This window comes from Colletotrichum chrysophilum, assembly GCF_026319265.1.
Source record: "Colletotrichum chrysophilum strain AFK26 chromosome Unknown scaffold_11, whole genome shotgun sequence".
Taxonomy (NCBI): domain Eukaryota; kingdom Fungi; phylum Ascomycota; class Sordariomycetes; order Glomerellales; family Glomerellaceae; genus Colletotrichum; species Colletotrichum chrysophilum.
Genome location: NW_026517298.1, coordinates 36,849 through 51,529, shown reverse-complemented (window position 1 = coordinate 51,529; position 14,681 = coordinate 36,849). Strand labels below are relative to the sequence as shown.

The window sequence follows — 14,681 nt, the reverse complement described above, 5'->3', positions numbered from 1 at the left end:
CCTTCTTGCCTACCTTAGGTAGGTACCTTCAAGACAGCCCAGGCAAGTATTCGGCCAACCTACAGTGGAAGGTACGGTAGAGACTACGTAGGTGACCTGCTGGGTAGGTATGACCGATGCCATCCTTCACTGCCCCGAAACCTGCACCAACGAACTCCAAACCTCAAAGCTTCACCTTCCCGTCCATTTCACGCTCCCTCCACCACCCTCGTCTACCTACCTACCGTACCTCACATACCTTACCTCACCAGAGACTACCGGCCTCAACGCCCAGGCCCGACTCCCAGACCTCGTCCCTTGTGCATACCATCTGCCTCGCCTGCTCTCCCACCAGCGATTCGTACAGACGCAGCTCTACTGAGCCTCGCCTTGCCGTCCCTACCTACGTTACCTTACCTAACCTGACCCGACTACCTGACGCCTACAAACACATGTCCGTCCGTTCGCACCCATCTCTCAGGCCTAGTAATTAAACTGCCTAGCAACAGAGCGACTCGTCACCGCCGACCTTGCATTCCTCCGATGCTGGGCGACCCTACCTGCTTTTCCAACAGATACCGATCGACGAGAGCATCCGCGGGTTCTCCCCGCGGCAACAGAGCCCGACCTGGACCCCAACTTCGATCCAGATCCCAACTCCCACTACATTCTCGCCGCCAACGATCACCCCACCCCGCCGAACGTTCAGATACCCTCTAATCCAGATCTATTGCCCTCTGTCGCCGCTTCTCGCCCCTCCTCGGCCTCCCCTGACGAACTCCATCCCTCGCCCCTGCACTCCCCCGCCGTTGCCCAGCATTCCTCGATTGCCACCGGAACGATAGCATCTAATACGGCGCCTCGTCAGGTCTTGGGCCGTAGACAACGAGCCACTTCCGACTCGGATCGGGGAAGCCCTCCTACTACGTCTGCCGGCGCCAGTCGATCCGCCTCCCACCGCGTCAAACGCAGAAGAGGCGACGCCAACATGATCTCAGACGGAGATGGACTGGCTTCCAACGGCGCTCCGAGGGCTTACTCCAACGGCGCATCCTCTGATGCCCAGCTGACTGCCTCTGCTACAAATGGAACTCGCAAGGCCGCTGCCATGAACGGCTCCTCCCGCTCCGACAAGGAAACACCGTCACGACCGCCGACGACATATTACGGGCATGATCGCGAGGAGGTGACGCGCATTCTGATTCAGGCCCTTTCCGACATGGGTTATCATGGTGCTGCGGAGAGCGTCAGCAAGGACAGCGGCTACGAGCTCGAGAGTCCAACGGTCGCCGCCTTCCGGAATGCGGTCGTCAACGGCGAGTGGGGTCAAGCCGAGGAGCTTCTCTTCGGAGCCGTCATGTCCGATGACCGAGGCCAACAAGGGAACGGCTTAGTCCTGGCCCCCGGCTCAGACAGGAACGTCATGCGATTCTGGTTGCGCCAACAGAAGTTTTTAGAGCTCCTGGAACAGCGTGATACGAGTAAAGCCCTCATGGTACTACGAACAGAGCTCACGCCGCTTTATCAAGACACCCAGAAGCTCCATTTCCTGTCTAGTCTACTCATGTGCCAGTCCACGGAGGATTTGAAGGCCAAGGCAGAATGGGATGGTGCTCACGGTCAGTCCAGAAAGGTGCTGCTGTCGGAGTTGTCGAGTATGTGATATTCCCCCGAGTGTCATGTGTCGCAAATGTTGACCTATCGTAGAATGTATATCGCCGTCTGTTATGTTGCCTGAAAATAGGCTGGCGGTTCTCCTGCAACAGGTAAAGCAGAGCCAAATAGACAGCTGTCTGTGGCATACCACTGCATCTTCACCATCATTATATTCCGATCACTACTGCGAGCGGAGCCACTTTCCCACCGAGGTAGCCCTGGAGTTGACAGATCTGAATGGGGAGGTATGGCAAGTACAATTCTCACACGACGGCAAACGTCTGGCAGCCTGTGGTAGCGGCGAGGCAGTTGTCATTTGGGATCTCCCTTCATTCTCAGTTTCACAAGTTCTTCGCCCACACGCTCATGGTGTTGGCAATTTCTCATGGAGCCCCGACGACTCGATGCTTGTAACGTGCTCACAGGACAAGTATGCACGGCTGTGGGACACATCGGTATGTTTTGTGCGCCTGCTTTGAGGCCCCTAGCTGACAACTCATGATACAGACTGGGGAATTGAGGCTTAAACTGGAGCGCTTCGAGGAGCCAGCCAGCGGTTGTGTATGGGCCGCTGACAGCAAGAGTTTTGTGACCGGAGCCCTGGATAAGCAACACGGCCTGCGCACTTGGAGCACCTCAGGGGAAATGCTGTACGAATGGGGCAAGAAGCACCGGGTTCAGGACTTGTGCGGCTCGCCCGATGGTCACTGGCTGGTCGCGGTGGACGACGTGCAGAAGATACACGTCTATAATCCCACCACACGCGAATTGGAGTATGAAATGGAGCTGAAGGCTCGGCCAACTTGCGTCAGCATCAGCGAAGACTCCCGGCATCTTCTTGTCAACAAAAAAGACGGCGAGGTGCAACTGATAGACTTGGCAACTCGAACCTCTGTACAAAAGTTTCTCGGACATACGGGGGGCGACTTCCTCATCAGGAGTGCTTTTGGTGGCGCCAACGAAAGTTTCGTCGTTAGCGGCAGCGAGGGTAAGTCGGAGTCGCACAGAACTGCATCGTTACAAGCTAATCTAGAAGCAGATGGGAACATCCTCATCTGGCACAAGAATAGCGGCGCTGCCGTTGAAAGGCTTGAAGGTCATCAGCCCCGGACTAATGCCGTCAGCTGGAATCCAGCAGACCCTTGTATGCTGGCGTCGTGCGGCGACGACGGAAAAGTCAAAGTGTACGTTGGCAACACCACGACGAGTCGTGCATCTCTGCTGACAATCAACAGGTGGTCGAATAAGAACCAAAGTACAACTCTCAGATCATTACATAGTGCAGCCTCGAGAGGCTCGAATGGATGGAGAGAAGACGATCGAGCTGAGGAGTAGATGTACGTGATCAGGTGATTGGAATCATAGACCAGAACAGGAATAAATCTCCTTCATGCAATGTGTACTATGGGGTATTGGCGCTCGGAGAATGGGCATGGCGGTAGGGCGGCTACTGAGTTGACGATGGACTCGTTCGTCAATGCTTACAAATATTTCATAAAGGCATAAATCAATTACATTACCGCCCTACGTTGACCACGCGGGATCTTGCGATTCACTTGCGGCTTCCCCCAACCAACATCTATGGGTCTTGCCGTTTCGCAAGTCAAGTCCGCAGTCGCCGCCTTCTCATGACAGCTCCTTCTGCAGTTGGTCGATGTATGCCAAGACGAAGGCGTAGAGACTTCGATGCCCATGGAAGAAGACGCGGGTTACCTCTTGCCGAAGTGACGCCAAGTTCATCGAGCTTGGGCACCTGCCACCCTTGGGACTGCTCATGCCATCATTACGCCTACTGACAATGGATGTCTCTCCTCCATCTAGATCTCTGCGAGAATCATCCAACGTCACGTCAATTTTCGACCCGCACAATTTCCAGCCATCAATATCTTCAGCTACACTTTTGATATCCATCGCTCGTCATCCTTTACCGTACACAACAAGTCCCATTCATTCACTTGCCATTCTTCCTTCTCGCTGGAAGAATGAGCTTCCCCATCGGGTCGCCAATTCCCAGCGTGGACCATGGCTACAATAACCTGGACCCCGCCCCCCGAGGCAGTCCTCGTACTGCTTCTCGGGCTGTTTCTCGCACCGCTTCTCGGGTTGGTTCTTCAGAACACACTGTGGTCCACGAAAAGCTTGCAGGAGACCACAGCGAGGACAAGCCCAAAATGGCCGGGGCTCAAAGACAAAGCGAAACGGTTGAGACGATGAGAGCTGTCGTCTTTCGTCACAGACATGATCCCTTACTGCAGACCAGAGAGGGTCGAACTCTACAGCTTGTTTTGTCCGATACCTGGCTAGCCGAATCCACCGACGTGAACAAGTGGTATCCGTCATTGGAATACTACTGGTGCTGTGCTGGCATGGCGTACGCGAAGACTGAAGAAATGTTGGACCGGATTGCCTACTCGGAAGACCCTTTTGCTCCGTCAGATGTAGGCTTTTGCCATTCCGTATGTCTAGACTACACGTGCAGCCGTGGTAAGTCCATCTCCCGAAAAAGTCACCTTTCACGAAGCTAATCAATGCAGGATCCGGTGCTGCAGCCATGGCTCAGGCTCAACGCCTCGCGATTCGAGAACACTATGTCATCAAAGGCAGCGAGAAACTAGACCGTCATGCCGCAGGTTCCGAAAGAACGAGGACCATCAATATAAACCACCAGGAAGTTACTATGCGAGAGAAGCTCTGCAGAGAGCTCGACAAGCATCCTTTCCCGAAGCCGCCCATGGGGTCACCCCGCCGGTTCAAGCCTGTGATGACCCCCTACATACCACCGCCTCAAATGGAGATGCCCGGGTTGAGGAGCCTGCCTGTCATCTCTGAGTCGCCGGAAACGTCGATACCTCGTGTAATTCGGCGGAATCCGCTCAACAGCCCACCTGTACGACACCGGACTCCTTCCGTGATCAGCATTGTCGAAGAACTTCTCGAGGACCCCAAAGAAAACAACTGCCTACGCGATAATCGCCAAGATACTCCTGCAAGATCGCCGGATGTTCTGAGAAGCCCTGTGTTGGGATCACAAGATCCTAATGTTGTGGTTGACAAGCCATCTGCATCTCACCGACTCGCCCGTGATCCAATAGCTCCGGCTGGACTTAACCCCCTATTCCACAGCGTCCACGACGATCCCGTCCTCGGCACGGCCCAGGAAGTGCGCCTGCACACTATTCACGAAGACCCTGTTACCCAGATGGCTCGCCAGCCAGAAGCTCACAGGATCAATCAAGATCCAAAGGCCAAGGTCGCAGCCGCTGCTTCACCTCACAGCGTGCATGAGGATCCTGCTATCAAAGTCGCAGCCGCCGCTCCACCTCACAGCGTCCATGAAGATCCTGCTGTCAAAGTAGCTGATTACGGCTACGACCATCGGCTCAGTCATGATGCAGTGGTCGCTTCCGAACCCCCAACGAAGCCTCACACCGTTCACGATGATGAGACCGTGGCGATGCCTAGAGCGTATCAGCCGGCACCGCACCGCCTGAGCAGCGACCTTCAGGTCGTCGGAAGGGGGCCAACAGTGCCTCACAGTGTCCATGATGATCCAACCGTGAAGGTGTCCCAGGGCGACCCGAGGAACCATACCATGCCAAATGACTCTGATGTCAGGAAAGGCAACGAGAACTCGCCCATGCCTTAACTCGGGCCGTCAAATTCTCTTTGGGCGACGAAGACTATCCAGGGACTCGCATGAGGGGATAATGAGGCATTGCTGCTGCCAAAGTAGCAGATGATGCAGGGGAAAACGGAGATAGGAGGACGTCCCAGTATTCTTTGTAATTATGGTATCCACCGCTAGCCTTAGGATTCCTCGACTGGTAGTATTGAATACCACATCCTACTCGTCCAGGCAGTTCGCTCCATCTCCTCCTTGAGAGGCTTGGGCGCTTTCTATGCAACCTTCTTCAGTCGTAAGGCAGACATGTCCTTTATGGGGAGTGATCCATGTTACGGTCTCTAACCATCGGCTTGGGTCTGCCGGGTGAAGCCCAGGGTCCTTCGTCCTCAGCTCGTCGATTATGCAGTTGTGTCATTCGGCTGCTGCACATGCTTTACTGGGGCCATTCAGCAGCCCCAGAACCCATGTTTTCATTAGTTTTCTTCTTGAATATCATCCAATTCTTGCAAGCCTGTCGGCGATGATGGTGGGGAAACACATGGTCTTGCACAATCGCTGTCTAATTCGCTGTGCATGTTGAGCGTAGACACATTTCGTCCTGAGCGTTTCCGTTGACAAGTATGCTGCAGTCTACCAACCACTCTTCAGACACTCGGCGAAGAACTTCATCAGAGGAAACATCTCCTCGCGGTCCCGGGGCATCGCCACGTCTTTTCGCTTCCACCTCACCACCCTGACGTCAAGAAACTCTTCCTTCACATCATCAAAAGCGTCGTCGTCAAGCTGGACCAGGCAGGCTTTCGTCTTCGACTTGCCGCGTGTACTAACCGTCGGGATCATGGAATGGGGCAGGGGCCCGCCGATGGAGAGCACGCCCTTGAGCGTGCCCTCATCCACGCCCTTCCCTGCCTTCTGGCCGCCGTCCGTCACGTCGACGACCTTGGGGCCCAGTCGAAGCTGCGAAGCAAGGCCCAGCGCGAGAGATCCGCCCTGCCCGAAGCCGAAGAGGATTATGTCGCTCAGCTCCCAGCCACAGCGGCCGATAAGCGTCTCGCGAATAAGCTTGTCTGTGACTAGGTTCGCGGCTTTGGTGAATCCCGGATCCGGGGAGATGTCGTCCGTGGCGGGGTCGAAGGTCAGGTCGTCGCCCCAGTGGAAGTGGCCTGTCGGGGAGGAGGAGGAGGAGGACTGCTGGGGCATGTCGGGCAGCATGGATGGAGGCAGCGGGGAGGGGCCGCGGACGGAGATTGCGAGAACGCCGGGGAGGGACATTGCGCGGGCGAAGGAGGCGAAGGGGGCTTCGGAATCTCCCAGGCCGTGGAAGAGGATAAGGATGGCTGTTGTGGACTCTGGCGGGTTTGGGAAGGCTAGGGTCAGGGGTAGGACTTGCTGGATTGGAGCGAAGTCCTCCGGGGTCGGGATCCGTGGGGGCATGATGGTGGTATTCGGCGTCTTCTTTCCTGATGGGGGTTTTGTGAGAGACGGCTGAGTCGTTGACGTCTCCTATTTTTGAAGAGTCTCGAGTCGTAGGGATTTGGTGAAAAGTGCGGATGAGTGAGTTACTCGTGAGTTGTTCACTTGACTGAATGCCAAGCCGAAGGAGATGAAGTTATCTCCAAGTGGAGAGGTTTGACGTATGAACGAAAGCGAGAGAACTGACTTTTGACCCCACTTTTCTCCAACGCAAAGTCGAGCTTCAAACACCACCATGTGCGATAAATTGCTTTCCTCAATCACCGCAGGGCTGATCTTAGCCCACTGAACGTTTTGGGCCCACGAGCATGTAATATGGGTATCATAAGCTTACAATCTATCGCCGGTCGATCTGCGGGGGGTTAGGCTTGACAGCTCTCGGCGGCTTCACTCTTGCCTCCCTCTGTCTGTCTCTCACTCTCGCACACTGCCACATGGCCTTCATGGTTGAAGCATCCGGCACCATCGACCGAGACCGAGGCTTTGACGGTCCGGATCAGTGAGAACAAGCCTACGCGTCCCTCTCAACACTGACTCTGCCCAACGGTCCCATCATTCCTCAAGGTTCAGGCTGTCAAAAACATCAGTAAAACTCGTCTCAAATTTGAGTTTTTCTGCCTTCCATAACCTGCTCTCCTTCCACCAGTCTCCCTCTGCAGACTCTGCAAAGACCGGTTCGCCGCTGACTCGAGCCAACACCCAACTTCGTCGTCGCATCATGAGACGGCGCAGCCAAGACCTACCTGCTCAATGGGGAGGGGGACAGCATGAGGCTCAGCCCCGGCCGTGCCAGGGTAGGTCCTTGAAGTCGACCGGCATCTTTACCGTCTAGCTGGACCCACGACCACGAGGCGGCTCTACGGTTCTCGTACGCCTTTCTCTAATGCTACCCTTTATTTTTCCGAGTGTTGCTATGTTTGTACACACGCGCGTAGAGAATAAGTAATCACCTCACTCTGAAACCAACCCGCGCGCCTTAATCTGCCCGTATGGCCCCTCACCATCCCCATCGTATCGTCGAAAGCCTAATCACCGACCAACACGGAGGCAGACGGCTCCGGTACGGCGGCGCCGAAGGTTCGTCCTGTCAGTGCTTTCCCATGGATCTGTCGAGCTGGAATGTGTAAAGACGCTGGTCCGAGATGCTCGGAAAGATCTATAAGATCGGCCAAGATTCCCGCGTCTGTACCACGTTTTGTCCCTCTCTCCATCTCATCTTCAATCTTTAGTCTTCGAGTCTTATTCTCTACTTCCCACAGCTGTGCTGTCGTTTCAATTTCTTCTCATCAAACCATCGTCTCTCGCTCAACAATCGTTTTTAATTAAAACCTACTTTTATAACCACCTTCTTTTACAAACAAACTCAAGATGAAGTTCTCCATCGTCCTCGCCGCCCTCGCCGCCGTTGCCTCTGCTGCCCCCACCAAGGACAGCAGCAGCGCCGGCAAGATCCAGAAGCGCGCCCCGGTCTTCACGGCCAAGACCTTTGACGAGCTCTCCATCAGCGGAGGCACCGCCGGCACCGCCAAGGAGGACGCCCTCAAGAAGTTGAGCGGCCTGCCCACGGACCTCACCCAGGTCGACAAGGCGGACATCACGTTCCTCAACAACGTCAACAAGATTGCCAACCAGGCCGAGCGCGGCGCTTACAACACCAAGATCGCCGAGACCACCCCTGGTGAAGATGCTCTTGCTCTTCAGGTTTGTTTCCCACCCTGCTTACTCTATCATGAGAGTCTCAGAATGTGCGACTAACACGACAACAAACAGCGCGCCAAGATCCAGAACAAGGTCCTCAAGCTCACCGCCACCGTCATGCAGCTGCAAGCCCAGCAGGCGCAGGGCCAGAACGTGACGGCCAAGCTGGAGGAGGAGACCAAGAAGCTGAACAAGAACATCGCCGACGACCAGGCCAACAAGGGCAAGACGGCGACCTCGCTCAAGTTCAACGCCTCCACCGACAACCCGACCGCCTCCGACGTCCCCAAGGACGACGCCGTCGCGAAGAAGGCCGGTGATGTCGTCGACGCCTCCGTCAAGGCTGCTGGTGGTGGCACTGCCGGCGCTGCCAAGACCGCTCCCAAGCCCAAGAAGACTGCGAACAAGGTTGTCGAGGCCGCGCCGGCTGACGCGGTCGAGGATGAGGAGTAGATTTGATGATTGATGATCAGAAAGTTGGCCGAGGGGTGTTTGAGAGCTTGGTTTCTCGAGGCCCTGAACTGTCTACTCTTATTCTCTTTCTTTTAGATACTGGAAGATTTTAATTAATACATTCCTGTTTCTATGGAAAATATTTGCTACGTCTCTGTGATGATTCACTTTGGTGGTGAACTGGAATGTCACCTAGCTTCACAAACTCATGCCATTAAGTCCACGTTGCTCAGTAGTTTTTCACGTCTCTCTTTCATATACTCCGTGTTAGTCGGGGACTGAAGATTGTGGTTAAAGTATCTCAGCAATTCAAGATCCAATTCAACACCACGTTCACTTCCAAATTCTTGTTCATCTTCAAATATGACCGGCAATGAAAGCGTTCTTAGTAATACGACTGAGCTCATCTTGGTGCCAAGATTAGGCAGCTCCGCACTTCTTGAATTGACAACAACAGAAATGACCATAGAAACAATAACAACGACGGCAGAGCTCCACCAGAAACCGTTCAGCTTCCATGACAGATCAGACGGAGATCATCTCATCCGTGATCTTCACCGAGCCGTGGTGATCCCCAGACCCGAAGCCGTCTCCCAGCCACGTCGTATGCTGACAGCAGAAACCCTCGGCAGATCTTTCCGGGGGCAAGGTCCAGAAGATTCCAAAAGTTTTTGGAAACAAGTGCTTCTCTGATACAAATTCCTTCAGCCATGCTAAGAACAGAACCGCTCCCAAGCTGTCACTGTTGCGGGATGCCGACTCTGCCGAGACCTCGAGCTTACCATCCTTCGGGCACCGTACCCTACTCTCCCCTCAAGAGCAAAGTCCACCAACCACGTTAGAGATCCGATCTCATGAGCTCTTTTCATAACAACCTCCCTATGTTTTCCTCGAATTCGTCGCTGAAATACAAAAGAAGCCTAGCCCAGCTCACACAGCCTTCGGTTCCGCTCCGAAAATGTGATGGTCGTGAGGAAGCGATACCCCTGTCCGCGGTTTCACCTCTCCAGACGAATTCCCCACCAACATCGTCGCATCACGACTCCTGGAAGCACCAATCTAAACCCAAAAGGCCCTCTTGCATGTCCCAGGACAGAGCCTCCCCTTACCCATGTTCGTCTCATCCACGTCCCCTTTTTGGCTTTCCACTGCCCTTTTGGCTTTCGCTTTTGGACAATGACAGGGCTTAGACTTTTTTTGCTGGTGACGAGGTGAACCTCAGACGGCTGTGATTCAGGTCGTCGACGGCCGTCCCATGTCACCGCCTCCTCCTTTACCTCAGCTCTTCTTTCAGCTGGGGAATGCAGCAAGTCTGCCCGCCCGAAACTCCCTCATCCCTCCGGTTGATCATGGGGATCGTGTAGTATTGGGGTCCGATGGGTTCGGTCACTTCGCCTCTGGTTGCACCAGTGTGGTCCAGGAGTAGAGTAGTAGTAATTGAGACACATCGTGAAAGCCGGGGTGAATCGAGCTCAGATGGAGAGGACTACTCCGGACGCTTATATATAACCTTACCGTTCATGCCCCTCTGGATAACTTGTCTCGTTAGGCCTCTCATCTCAACTGTTCAGTCTCTTCTGCTTCTCTGCCGCCGGTCGGACACTCTTTACTCTCACACATCCTTCTTTTGCTCTCGCGCTCGACAAACCCGGCCACAGTCTTTCCGACACCCACAACCGCGCATATTCCCCAATTCTCTATACCTTGAGTCAAGATGAAGTTCTCCCTCCAGACCATCGTGATGGCCTTCGCCGCCGCCCACAGCGTTGCTGCCGCCGCTGTCGAGGACCCCGCCATGGCCGCCGTCCGCCGTGACACCCTCCTCATGGAGCGCCAGGGCGCCAACGACAACCGCCCCGTCCCGAACGGCGCCTGCTGCGTCGCCAACACGAGCTTGAAGCAGGACGTCTGCAACGTCAACGGCCAGACCGGCCGCTGCGTGCCTGACAGCATCAACAACTGTGAGTTTGCACTTCTTTCTAGCAAGCCAAACAGAGGGAGAAGTAGGAGCATGCTGACACTTACAAAACCAGGCGGCGCACAATTGACCTGCATCGAGGACAGCCGCTTGACGTGCGACCCGAACACCCTCGAGCGTGGCCGACCCCTTTGCCGCCGCACCCCTGGCGCCTAGATTCAGCGAGACGTGAAACCGCGATGATCTTCTTGCTATTCAAAGATACCATAGTAATTCCAACAAAATTCTCGCTCGTGTTTGCTGAGGACATGTGATGCTTCAGTATCGGTTTCGTAGACAGGTTTCATGATCCAATTCGAATGATCTTGTTGACTATACGTCTAGTATAAGTGTGCTTCTCACGTTATATAATTACCACCGCGGCATCCTCTCTTCCTCTTCTACTAAGCTTCGACTCCGCACCATGGAAGTACCCTCCTTCATGTCTATCCATTTGCCCTCGGCGTTCCAGATGCCGGCTTTAGTAAAATCATAACTCTCGCTGCCTTCCATGTATCCAAAGCGGAAGTATTCGTTCATTCCAAGGTTGCTGTCGCGAGTCCATTGGAAGCTGTTCTGAGCGGGCGTGTCATCAAAGTAAGTGCGGAAGCGCTCAACATCGTTGACGAGAACGCTGATTCCATCATAAAGAGCCCCTGAGGGAACGGTCCACGTGAAATTGATGCTCCACGTGCTTTGGGCAAGGTCGATAACGGGCGGGAGAATGTTGGGAAGTGCTGATCCATGCTGCGCGTCTCCTTGAAGGGCGGCGGGTGTTTGGAGGACGGCGTCGAATCCCCAGCGAGCGATACCGTTGATGAAAAGACCCACCAAAAGGCCTTGATAGAGGAGCGAAGGGCGAGTCTGCATGCTTGTGCCGGGCAGTAAAAGCAAGGCGAGAATGTAATGATGGATGCGCAGACTCAAGTCCGGGAGGACGAGACATACGATGATTCCACCAAGGAAGAGCAAGTATAGCTTTAGGTACTTGATGAGCCGGCCTTCTTGTCTAAAATACCACACCTGTTTGACGATGATGACGACGAGAACAATGATGATGATGGCCAATGCGGCTTTGGCGCCAGGTTGCTGTTGCAAGTCGTGGGCGTTCAGTCTTTGGATCGGAATCCATGTGAACGTGTAGTTGGTGAGAGCGCCAACCCAGCATCCGCCGAGCCAAAGAATGGTTTTCTCAATTTGAGCCGTCAGACCGAAAAGAGTGCGCCTAATACCCATCTTGTCGTACATGACCCAGGCGCAGAACATTGCCGGAAGGAACTTTCCGATAATATTGGAGACCAGGTCAGCCACGGAGTAGTGATTCGGCGGGTCTGAGGCCAGTCCAACGTGCCAGAAGATGCCGGTGAAGACCGAGAAGAAGAACAGCGCTGGTGAAGCCGTAAAGATGGAAAGGATGGCAGTGAAAACGACTGAGACAGCCAAAAGGTTCCACCTCAGATCGCGGGCCTTGCATTGCACATTCGGCTCGAAAGTGAATGACAGCGGGAAGTACGAGTCGAAACTGATGCTCTCAATGTCGTTTCTTTCGGTGCTGATGTAGTCTTGTTGCTTTCCAACGAGGCGGACCACTCCACAGCCTCCATTCTCGTTGCTGACCACGCCAGCATGGATAGCAGCACCGCATAGGAACGAATCGCCGCGGTAGACGGGCTGGCTAGTATCGTTGGCCGGTCCGCCAATGACGAAGGACTGGTACACAATTTCCTGGTCACCGACCGCTCTCGGGTTCAGGACCATGTAGCCTTTGCAGTTGGCCGAACACCTGAAGGGAAATCCGCTGCCGTTGAAGGGACGACAATCGGCGCCATTGAGGCCGCACTTGTTCCCTCGCCCCCAGTAAGTCGCGCCGCATCCAATCTGCTGGGGTGCTCCCCAGCCCTCAATCTCGGTCGCAAACGTCTCACTCCTCTTGACCAGCGCAAATGTGATGATCCAGATGGCAACATAGAGGAACACAATGCCGACACGATGCTTGGAAGTCTTCAAGTATTTCTCAACCAGAACGAGAGGAAACTCTTGAACCTGGGGGAGGATGGGCTTGATCTTGTAGTCCCTGGGATTCTGTGGGCCCTTGGACCACTTCGCTGTGGCCTTCACAATTCGACGGACCGGGTATGGCACCCACTTCCAGCGCTTCCATTCTCCCTCATCCTGCATGAACCTAGGAGTCGATGGTCCAGAGTCCTCGTCGACTTCAAGCTCGCGGCGTGGATTGTCTTCGAGGGGCGCATCGGGATGGTCGGTCGGGTTCGTCCGATTCGGAGGCTCGCCGGCCTGTTGTCGCTCCATGTTACTCAAGAGCGGCTCGTTCTCTAAATGGTTTCCGTCGACCATTGTGTTCGCGGGTCGGGAGCGTGGGGGTAGTGAGATGATATGTAGTCGTAACAGGTCCGGACCGGACGGGGGGGCGAAGGGCTAGGAGCGTGGAAATCCGAGGACGGCTACGCCATGACGATCAGTCAGCGAGGGAAAAGGCTCGGCATTTACGCCCATTGCGGTCAGATCGGAGCGGGGGGAAGGCATACCAGCGTGCCAAGTGGTGAGAGTGCGGTAGTATCAATGCGATGCAAAGCGATGCAGAAAAATGACGAGTTCTCTCGGGCGTGAAACGATTGTTTTGCCTCCATCGAGCGAACGACGTCGAACGCATGGGCTTCAGAAAAACATCAGACGAAAGGACGGTTGAACGACGGATGGCACAGCTGTGGCTAAGGTGAGGAAACGCAGCACACAACACCCGGCCAGGTGATCCAGGTCCTGGTCCTGAAGCAGTCGATCCCGCGCTGCCGAAGCACTTCTTCCCAGCTGTTCCCTGTCTCACTTGGCAGGTGGGCCATCGACTGGTCCATGCGTCTCGCGTGGCGATAGAGTGGTTCCGGCGATAACGCGCCCAGTACGTATCTTTTTCCCAGTGCTGCTTTAGGGCTGGCGCTGCTTCGGTACGTTTCCTTTCCGCAGGATACCGACAGCCGATAGTCGGATCTCGGAGCTATGCTCAGCCACATTAAGCACAAGCCACATCCCGACAGGATTATGTCATCTTACAGCCACACACCGGTCCGACACTCACCCGCAACAAAGCCACAGAGGTAGCACGCAACCGGGGCTCCTCAACAACCAGCGAGTCATTTCGCGTGAAGGGTCGATTTCGTGCTTGACTCTGTCTTTAATTTGACAATTGCAACTCAGCTTAAATTACCCATGCTCAAGAGACAACAATGGACCCCACGCGAGTTAACTTTTTTCGTCACCGACATCGTCTGCAACTTTTTTGCATATGTTAAAGCCTCGCCCGCCCTTCATCCCAAGTACCCCCCTTACGCCCTTTTACCGCATAACCAGGCCTGGACCGGCCAATTGAGGCATCCTACGTCGCCTAGTTGCTTAGGGTAAGGTTCGGAGTAGTCCAGACGCCTGCTCAGCCCGTCTGGCGGCCCTAGGGTACCGAACAACTGCGACAACCGCCTTCCCGCGCTGCTCTCTGCGTTGGAGTCGGCCGGGACACGGTAACGACGCCGACACCCCGGGTTTCTTTCGCCTTCCATCCAGCTTGACCCAGTTAACCCAGCCGGTCAACTCTGTCACCTAGCTTCTGATTGGCCGCTCCCCCACTGGAGGTGGGTGTTATGGGCCGCTCTCGCCTCCCCATACTGATGAATGAACGCTTCGTGACGACTATCGCATTTGCATGTGCTTCGCTGGTTGGTCCCTGACTTGTTGAGGGACTTCTTAGCGGGTAGGGGACTTGCGAAAGCCAAGCAACCCAGGCAGTTAGGTACCTTCCACCATGTCCTTCCTTTTTGTTGACTTGCTTTTTGC

The 14,681-nt window shown here is 54.8% G+C and overlaps 6 protein-coding genes across 6 annotated transcripts; 4 read left to right on the top strand and 2 right to left on the bottom strand.

Annotated features, from left to right (window-relative positions):
• Positions 1–431: 431 nt before the first annotated feature.
• Positions 432–2,970, top strand: COL26b_002228 (uncharacterized protein; the record flags this gene model as incomplete). Its single annotated transcript, XM_053175155.1, has 4 exons — positions 432–441; positions 555–1,634; positions 1,852–2,090; positions 2,143–2,970. The coding sequence occupies 4 exons, from the start codon at positions 432–434 to the stop codon at positions 2,968–2,970; spliced, it is 2,157 nt and encodes a 718-aa protein (XP_053040775.1).
• An 836-nt stretch (positions 2,971–3,806) lies between these two features.
• COL26b_002227 (uncharacterized protein) lies at positions 3,807–5,281 on the top strand (the record flags this gene model as incomplete). The annotated part of the gene is made up of 2 exons (XM_053175154.1): positions 3,807–4,119; positions 4,170–5,281. 2 exons carry the CDS (start codon positions 3,807–3,809, stop codon positions 5,279–5,281), a joined length of 1,425 nt encoding a protein of 474 aa, XP_053040774.1.
• A 609-nt stretch (positions 5,282–5,890) lies between these two features.
• On the bottom strand, positions 5,891–6,694 carry COL26b_002226 (uncharacterized protein; the record flags this gene model as incomplete). The annotated part of the gene is made up of 1 exon (XM_053175153.1): positions 5,891–6,694. One exon carries the CDS (start codon positions 6,692–6,694, stop codon positions 5,891–5,893), a length of 804 nt encoding a protein of 267 aa, XP_053040773.1.
• Positions 6,695–8,101: 1,407 nt separating this feature from the next.
• On the top strand, positions 8,102–8,884 carry COL26b_002225 (uncharacterized protein; the record flags this gene model as incomplete). Its single annotated transcript, XM_053175152.1, has 2 exons — positions 8,102–8,434; positions 8,504–8,884. The coding sequence occupies 2 exons, from the start codon at positions 8,102–8,104 to the stop codon at positions 8,882–8,884; spliced, it is 714 nt and encodes a 237-aa protein (XP_053040772.1).
• A 1,714-nt stretch (positions 8,885–10,598) lies between these two features.
• On the top strand, positions 10,599–11,018 carry COL26b_002224 (uncharacterized protein; the record flags this gene model as incomplete). Its single annotated transcript, XM_053175151.1, has 2 exons — positions 10,599–10,845; positions 10,918–11,018. 2 exons carry the CDS (start codon positions 10,599–10,601, stop codon positions 11,016–11,018), a joined length of 348 nt encoding a protein of 115 aa, XP_053040771.1.
• Positions 11,019–11,213: 195 nt separating this feature from the next.
• Positions 11,214–13,196, bottom strand: COL26b_002223 (uncharacterized protein; the record flags this gene model as incomplete). The annotated part of the gene is made up of 1 exon (XM_053175150.1): positions 11,214–13,196. The coding sequence occupies one exon, from the start codon at positions 13,194–13,196 to the stop codon at positions 11,214–11,216; it is 1,983 nt and encodes a 660-aa protein (XP_053040770.1).
• Between the last annotated feature and the right edge of the window lie 1,485 nt (positions 13,197–14,681).